Source organism: Vitis vinifera, chromosome 4, assembly GCF_030704535.1.
Source record: "Vitis vinifera cultivar Pinot Noir 40024 chromosome 4, ASM3070453v1".
NCBI classification, from domain to species: domain Eukaryota; kingdom Viridiplantae; phylum Streptophyta; class Magnoliopsida; order Vitales; family Vitaceae; genus Vitis; species Vitis vinifera.
The window spans coordinates 23,551,855-23,560,629 of record NC_081808.1 but is presented as its reverse complement, the minus strand read 5'-3'; the positions used below and the strand labels follow the sequence as shown (position 1 = coordinate 23,560,629).

Genomic DNA, 8,775 nt, shown 5'->3' with positions numbered 1-8,775 from the left:
GTTTTTGGCTATTGATCACCCATAAGCATGCCAATCCAGAAATGCCTTAACAAAGACTTATATTCCCTTCCCATTCAAACCTCTTGACTAATGCTATGACATCTCAACTTTCTAAAGAAGCATTAGAACTGGCACGATGGCATAAAATGCCTAGCTCCCAATAATCACAATGTGAATATAACTTACACTCTCAAATACTGGACCAGCTCATGCTAATCAAGCTAAAATAGAAGATAGGAAAGGTTCAATTCCATCTGGGTATTGACTATAGACCACTAAACCCTTTCCCAACATGAACACTTGGAAAAGCTTAGAACCCTAATTTGAGGCCAAACAGGGTAATGAAAACTACAATGTGCAAACTTTCTCCAATGTCTAATCAAATACTAGCAAAACTCATATATGCACATACTGGTACAAAGTCCAAGCAATAATGTTGGAACAATGAACAATTTTTCACTCGTTTGAATATATAAACCAACACCAGTTGATGGATTAGATCACCATTTCCGATATGCAGAGACTATCAATAGTCGGCAGATTTTCACCCTTGTAGAACAAATAGTAGGAACAATAAACCGATTGCAAACTTTCCCAGGATTTTTTATACAATTATAAACAATAAGAAAGAGTATTTTATACATAGAAATATTTTTTAAGTAAACCAATAGCCTTTCTGTTAGATTATGTAAAGTTATAAATTTGCTCACCGATATATACAAGAGGATATATAAGATATAGGTGAAAAAGAACATGCACTCCCAGTTTTATAGCATGAACCCACCGATCCTTAGGTGAAAATGCTGTACATCTGTGCAATGGATCAATGGCAATCTGAGCTCATCATCCGGTCGTACCTCTGCTGGAAACTTCTGCAGCTGAAGCCAAATTAGTCGATGTCTGGGACCTAAGACCTTGCTTGATCAAATCATTTTTCATATCCTTGTAAACTTTGAGCTCCTCTAGTGCATCAGCTGTTGTCTTTGAGAAAACAAGCCCAGAAGACGCTACCCTTGAAGAAGTAGCATCCTGAACTGCTGGTGCCTCAGAGATCTGGTCGGGTGGTTGGATGCTGTTGTTCCATGTTTCAGACCTGGGGGCTTGTGAAAAATTTGTGGAACTGGACAAGTCTTGGCAAAGAGGAGCAGCTGTCTTCAACATCAGTACAAGAGCACCAACTTCAGCACCTTGGGACTTTGGGACTCGCAATACTCCCCCTGGCTCAACAGGCTCATGTCTATATCTTTTATGATCATAAGACTCAGGTCTGAAAATATACACACAGCAGGATATTTAACATGGGCTAAAGAAGATCGTCAGATGCTACAGGTAGAAAATTCATTCAAAATTGAGACATAAAATTGCAACCCAAATGTTATCAATTGTAGTTCCAAAACAGTTTTACTTTAACAAAATCTTTTCCCTACTTAACTACATGTTTCTTGAGGGCAAATGTGACTGTTTTTTCAGATGGAAAACAGAAACTCCTATATGAATTAGAAATCACAATGTCCATGCTTTCTAAAGAGGCCAGCTTTAGAAATATTTCTCTGGGTATGGTGATGGGATTTTAGAACATCAACAGAGAAGTGTAGGAGATTTCAACAGTCTTCATTTTTTTTCCTTTTTTTTTTTTTTGTTTTGTCTACTGTGATTAATAATAATGGCGATGATAATTTCAACAAAAAAGTCTCTCTCCACAGAATAACACTTCTATAGAAATTTGAAATGATCTATGGAGAACTAGATCCTACTCTACATCCAGGCCAAGAATGTCATTAATAGCCGGTAGATAAAGCTATTTTGATTAGGAGACTAAAAAATAAAGGGAGACGTTAAGCCATAACAATGGCTGTTTGACACCAAGGAAGCCATTGCAACAACCACAACTTCAAGTCATGACTTCAGAAATCAGCAGCCAGCCAATGAAGCAACCGAACATTCAAATCGTGGCTTCTGAAGTCAGCATCCTCTTGGCTACTGCAGAAGCTGTAGCTTTTAAGGCAGTCTTCACTACTTAGTAGGTACATAAAATGCTTTACCAGAAATATTGCACCACTAAATGGACAACACAAAGGACAGCAGGATTGGAAGTTTAATCTGGATTAACATTTCACTCTTGTGGGAAAGATTTACTTGCACTACAAAAACCAGAAAACCTTTCAGTGGGACCTTCAGAAAAAATTAAAAGTTATTTACCAAAACAACACTTGAAATAAAAATAGAAAAAAGGAATGTGCAAAATGCAGTAAGATGACACTAGTTGCCAACTTTCTCAGTAGGATACATATGGTGTATGGGCAAAATAAGGTTTGCTTGACATATATTTAAACTAAAATCTCAAAACATAGTAAACGATATGCAATGAACCATATGTTTTGCCAACATAAGTTAATTATAATGTTTCTACCACTCCCATTGGAAAAATTTTAAGCACTAGGAAAGCAAACTGAAAAAAGTCATGATAGTGAAAAATAACATTATAGCATAGCAGGCTCCCATAGAGGCAAGTATTATGCAAGGAATTGGCCATTGGACCATCTCTTCCCAATTACAAATCCACACATGGCTAAAGTCAATATGCCAACTTTAGGGTGTCTATGAAGGCTTGAGAGAGCTAAAAAAGGTCCAAATATCCAAATATCCATGATGATGAGAACAGCCCCCACTCTTATTTTCTTTTGCAGGAAAAAAAAAAAGGAAAATAAATAAATAAATAAAAACCAAGTTAGCTCTTGATGGGGATTTATAGAATTTCCAATGTGTATGACAGGTGAAGAATTCTACTAAATCCTTGCCCTTGGGCCTAGCTCAAGTGGTCAAGGATGGAATGGTGTGTGGAAGGTTCTAGGCTCAAGTCCCAATGGGGACAAAAATTTACCTATCAAAAAAATAAATAAATAAAAATTTACTAAATCCTCCTCATCTCATGGCTACATGTCGGGGTTTGTGAAGGCATTAATTCCATTGAGGATGTCTACAATTATATGTTTACAATGTATCTTGTAAACACAGTGAAGTCACTATTAAAAATTTAAGCATTTGAGACGGCCACAATAACATTGCTATTATAAAGGAAAAATCTGTGCACCAAAGAAACAGCTTTCTCGGGACTAAAATGGAACTCGTCTGATCCCCCCCAAATTTACTTTTCTTTTATGGAGAAAAGGTAGATAGGGCTCTATAGAATTTCAAATTTGAACAGAGAGTAGCAGGTGGAGAATTCAAAATGGTCCTCATAGCTCCCATGGCTACAAACATGTTGAAATGTGTAAAGATATTACTGGCATTACAGGATCATCTGCTAAAAGTGAAAATTGACGGTTATATTATGGTTCTCTCATGTTCCTTCTACACCTAAAGGACCGATTTTAAACATTATAAGGGGAAAATCTGAGTTTCCCTAAGAAAGAGGCTTCTAAGACTCCCATGGATCTTTCTAATGACTAAACTCGCATCCAAACCACTAACCCAAGGACCACACCTACTCTTTAATCCCATGAGTCCCTTCCATCAGTAATGGTTGTACAGTTCCAAAGACAAAAAGACTGCTAAAACATCTCAACTGAACTGAATGTTACACTAAATTCTGAAAACATGAAATTAAAGCCTTCATACAATTACTGAACTTCTTGTAATAAAATAAAATCTCAACAAAATTCCAACAAAGATATAAAAAAAAATGCACCCCCTCAAAAGATTCCCAACAAAGATAAAAGACAATATACCCCAAAACGGCTTATTAGGAACTCAACCAATACATCAGAACCAAATTGTTTTCTGCAGGAAAGAAAAAAAATAAAACCAAATAATAATAATTCAGGGGGAAGATGGATTTTCCAGATTCAATATCCTTCTCCATCCAACATCAATTTACTTCCACTGCTTCAACAAGATTTCAATTAAACAATTTATTCATCAATGTTTAAGGATGCCATAAAATAGAGCCTCCAGGATATTTCAATAAACAATACAGTCATGTGTCAAAATTCTGCAACCTTTTAAAGGCAGAGTTACAAAACAAGAATTGTTAAAAAAATATTTGCCATGTTCACCAATTCTGTACAAGGAAATGTGTAAACCATTCAATACTTAAAATGACTTTCAGGGACCAGCTGAACTCATGTATCCAAAGAAAATTTTCACTTTCATTTTCAACCATATTGTCCGGCTGATTTCATTAAAAATAGATGCATAAGTCAGAACTTTGACCTCCAAACATTTGTTTAATTTTTTATTTTCGGCTGCACAACATTAGCTTGCCAGTACCATTAATCTGTAAGAAATTATTAATAAGCCAACAACAAAATTTTCTATGAATACATTCCAAACTCCCAAAGTTCCCTCAGCCTTAATTCCTACTCAAACTTTCACTTTCTATATTTGAAGTTTAAACCAAGAATAGAATGATTTTCAATTGCAATTCAAGTGCCCACTTTGACATAAAGGACAGGCAAGCAATGCTGAATTCTCACATCTGGTTACTGAGATTTCAAAACCACATTGAGCAATTAGAAAACAACAGGCTAGAAAAGATTAGAAAGAGCACACTAATGCTAAAATAGCAAGCTAACACTATCTAAATGAAGTTGTGATCCTTGAATAATAAGAATTATATAATAGTACCAAAATTTATAATCTATTGAGGCACAGAATCACCTTGGGAAATATATTGCATGGTAACAGTTACCACCTTAAGAAATCCAAGACCACCGTACACAACCCAAAGGTAATAATCTAACTGATACCAAAAGATTCTAATTATTCAAAAGATAACAGAATTTCAAAAGGGTAAAAGTACAAATAAATAAATATATCAGTTTAGTGGTTCCCATCTGCCTATTTCTCAAATCATATTGAAGGCTTACATCAAAATTGAGGTCTGTTACTTCTTGCAAGCATTATGTAACATATCTTCGAAACAGGGCATGTCAATTTGCTGTTCCCTTAATTTCTTGCAGGGCAACAAATCCATTGGATAAACAAGAGATGATGTAGTAAGTTTTGCTTGAAATCTGTTTAATTCTCTCAGGTATTATTTTCCCAAATTCAAATTATACTTTGTAACTTCCAACCACATGTGTATGTAAGATAATATATATTTAAACAAAAGAAAATAGAATCACTAATGTAAAATACTGGCAAAATCAGGAAATAGTGAACCAGCTAAATTACAGCTAGAATCTAAGCAGCGAATTACCTACGGTATGAGTCTGTCACATCATCATCATCCGTGATAAATGGGCAGGAAAATTCAGAACCATCAAAATCATCTGGGAGAGACAACCTACTGGAGCTTCGGGAAACCGAAACCGGTTGTGAGCTACCAGATGATATCTTCAACCCAGAAATTTTTCCAGTTTCATCTTTCCCAATAGAGATCTGCAGAGATAAAGGGAGTCCTAAATCAAACAAACAATTTGACAACTAAAAGCTCACCATTAGAAGTGTACACAATACCTTATCAACTGTTGTACCAGTTCGAATTTGACATGTCCTTCTATCAGTCTTAGAATTACTGCACCCAGCACCTTTAAGAGGAGGAGAGGGAGGCAAATTATGTTTGTAGGGCAAAGCAGGAGTATTAACAGGCTTGGTTGCAGGTATGCTAACAGGAGCACTTTCAGAACGTAAAAGTGATTTTGGCAGATGACTACCCAGAGTATTTGTTGGTGGCGATGCAGAGGAGGGGGGAGAAATTGTTGGGGAAGGCCAATACTCGTCAAAACCTGTATTCTTGTGGTGAGCTGCAGACATTTCAGGTGGATGAGGAGGCAAGCTCATAGGCGGGAGACGCCGGGAAGCAGGGTTAGAAACTGAAGCACGAGACTCTGAATGTGTAGGAGAAGGTGAGAAAGAAACTGAAGGAGGCGAAGCTCTATAAAGGTCATAGCTCCAACTATGCCGCCTTGAGAATGGTGCCGAAGATGGAGAACATGTCGTGGGAAGGGATGGAAATCTCTTAAGGGGATCCGCCATTGGACTTCCAACATAATCAGCTATAACTTGTGGGGACATGGGGGTCGATGGTTCAGAACTCACATCCAAGAGTGAGGCACGATACAATACAGAAAGACAGAGCCTACCACAACAAGTGTCCACAGGGGTGAAGCAAAATCGCTGCATTTCTACTTCTTCTCTACCAGTGAAAGGCTCAATAATAGAAGATACCCGATGAGCAAGAGTAAATGCATGAATTTGAGAGGAATTGAGATCATGGTATAGTTTGTATGCAGGTAAAAGCCTAACAGTTAAATACAAAGACCTCAATAGTATTATCGATTTCTTATATAATGTGTGCTGTATCTTAAGTAAATTGTGTGAATTTGAATTACTCGATCTCTTACTCCCCAGACTACTATTCTTTCGACTCTCATATTGCACTACCCATCTCTCTATGATCTTTTCACTCTTTGCCACACACCCAAACTCTTCCTGCTCAGAACCCCAAGAATTTCGAGACTGCTCCTTCAATGAAGTATTCCTAAGAAGATCCCTCCTTGGAATACAATTTATTGGGTCCCAGTCATGTGGTCGCTGAACCAAAATCACATCCACCACCATTGGTTCAAGATTGCTTTGGCGCCAGAAATCAATATTCTCTAGTGCCGCTGGGCAGTCCCGCAATGCTAATCTAAACCACTTATCTCGTGGCCTCACACTCGAGGAGGAGGAGGATGAAGAAGAAGGAGATATAGTTGGGTCTCCACTGTAATTCCTTGAGGACGCATAAGGAGACCTCGACTCCAGTATTATGTGGAGACTTTTCGCAAAGAATTCAGTGACTATTTGTTCGATTTCTGGTGGTTCTGAGTTCATGTTTCCGAGAGATGCCATACCCTTTACTATTAGATTTCTGTTAAAACCCTTCAGAAGGCCAATTCTAGCTCTGCAGTTCAGAGCAATTAACTGCAAGAAAAATATGAAATACAAAATTCAAACGCTTTTCACTGAGAATATGAACAGTGAAGAAAATGAAAATATAGCAACTTGAATAGCGAGCACATCCATAGAATTTGAGCATCATTTTAGAATAATTACACAGAAAAATGACATAATAATCGAATCAAAACAGAGCAATCAGCTGTTTGATTGCTGTGAAAACCAAGGAAAAAGGAAAGAGAAAATCAAAACTAAATTAAGGAAAAAAAAAATGGGAACTTGAATTGCAGGAAATCCCTAGAATTTGAGCTTTATTATAAACTAATCAACACAGCTATATTTTAAATAACGATCAAAAGGAAATAGAGTTGTCCACTGGTCGATTGCTCAGAAAATAAAAAGGAAAGAGAAAAGAGAAAATCAAACTAAATTAGGAGGCAAAAAAAAAAAAAAGGAACTTGAATTGCAGATAAAGCATAATTTCTCCAAATCTATAAAACTAGAGGCTTGCATTCGCAGTAATCAGTAAAGAAAAGCACGACGACCAATAAAAAAAATCGAAAAAAGAAAAAAGAAAAACCGCACAGTTTGGATGCTGACAAAAACTGAAGAAAAGAAAAGAAAAAAAAAAAAAAGAAGCAAATAAATTTATCAATTTCATGCTTAAAAGAGAGTATTAAACAACTTCACCCAACTTAGCCACCACAGTGAAGTGGGATTCCAAACAATCAAAAATCAAAGATGGCTAAAAATCATCAATTTTATTCTCGTCTCTCGTTTTCTCAGCAACCAAACAGAGGGAAACACACAGAAAAGAGAAGGGATAAGCGTGGACTCACAGCTCTTCAGTTCCTCCTCTGCAAGAAACCCAGAACGCAACACGTTTGCTTTGAAGGGTTCTTATAAGTATATTTTTTAATTTATTTTTTCCATTGTTTTTTTTTTTCTGTATTCAAAATTGAAAGACCATGGGGATAAGGGGCGTGTTTGGATGGCAGGAAAAAAGAAAAGAAAAAAAAGGGGGAGAGGGAGAAAATCGAAGAGCGGAAAATCCCAACTTCTGCTGAGCATAGAAAGAGAGAGAAAAAAGCGGAGGTGTTAGTTACTGTGGAGAAGAGGAAGACTTGATAGTCGATAAAAGAAGGCTTTCTCGTTTTTCATTTTTATTTTTATTTTTTTTTCATTTTCAAAAGATGGGGTTATCTGTTATGCATGTCAGCATAGGCAAGTGGGGGATGGCCTCGGGCCCACTGATGGAGTTCCAAGTACCGCGCCATGATCTCGCCACGTCATCTCACGCTGTGGGCCCATCCTGATGTGACTAGATCTCTCACTTGTCTTTTAAGTCTGTTGCCTCCTCCGGATTCCCCAAATATTTGCTTTTCCAGCCATTGTTTAGATTAATTAATACTTTGATTAATTTATCAATTTATATTAAATTCTTTTAACGATTTTATCAATAATATTTATTAGATTTAAATATATTTAATTTTAAAAAAAATGTGTTTTCCATAATAAAAATACCACAAATATAAAAATATGAATTTATAAAATATAAATTTCAAACAATTATCTAAAAATAATTAGTATTTTTATAATTTTTAATTAAAAATATTATCGTTGAGTCTTTGACCATTCAATTACTATATTTTGATGATATACATACTATTTTTAATCATTTTAAATATTATCCTTAGTTGGTGAATAGCGATATACTTTCTATCTGTTGATGATATAAGTTCTACCACCTTTAATCATCTTAAATACCAGATTTGATCATTGAGTACATGAAACTTGAATTATTTTTAAAATTATTTTATGATTATTTTTAAGTGATGGTATGAAAACACGTTTTTTCCATCCACATGAATGCCCGTTTCACTCAAATTAAGG

The 8,775-nt window shown here is 36.0% G+C and overlaps 1 protein-coding gene across 1 annotated transcript; it reads right to left on the bottom strand.

Moving 5' to 3' along the window:
- Positions 1–580: 580 nt before the first annotated feature.
- LOC100245377 (autophagy-related protein 13b) lies at positions 581–8,016 on the bottom strand. Its single transcript, XM_002276445.4, has 4 exons — positions 7,722–8,016; positions 5,461–6,909; positions 5,201–5,382; positions 581–1,267 (listed from the first exon to the last, which is right to left on the bottom strand). The coding sequence occupies exons 2-4, from the start codon at positions 6,835–6,837 to the stop codon at positions 844–846; spliced, it is 1,983 nt and encodes a 660-aa protein (XP_002276481.2). The 5' UTR covers positions 6,838–6,909; positions 7,722–8,016; the 3' UTR covers positions 581–843.
- Positions 8,017–8,775: the final 759 nt, after the last annotated feature.

Coding starts and splice junctions, on each gene's coding strand:
- LOC100245377 (XM_002276445.4), bottom strand. CDS start 6,837: ATGGCATCTCTCGGAAACATGAACTCAGAACCACCAGAAATCGAACAA. Junction 5,383..5,460: donor CTGGTACAACAGTTGATAAG/GTATTGTGTACA, acceptor TTATCTCTGCAG/ATCTCTATTGGGAAAGATGA. Junction 1,268..5,200: donor GTGACAGACTCATACCGTAG/GTAATTCGCTGC, acceptor GTATATTTTCAG/ACCTGAGTCTTATGATCATA.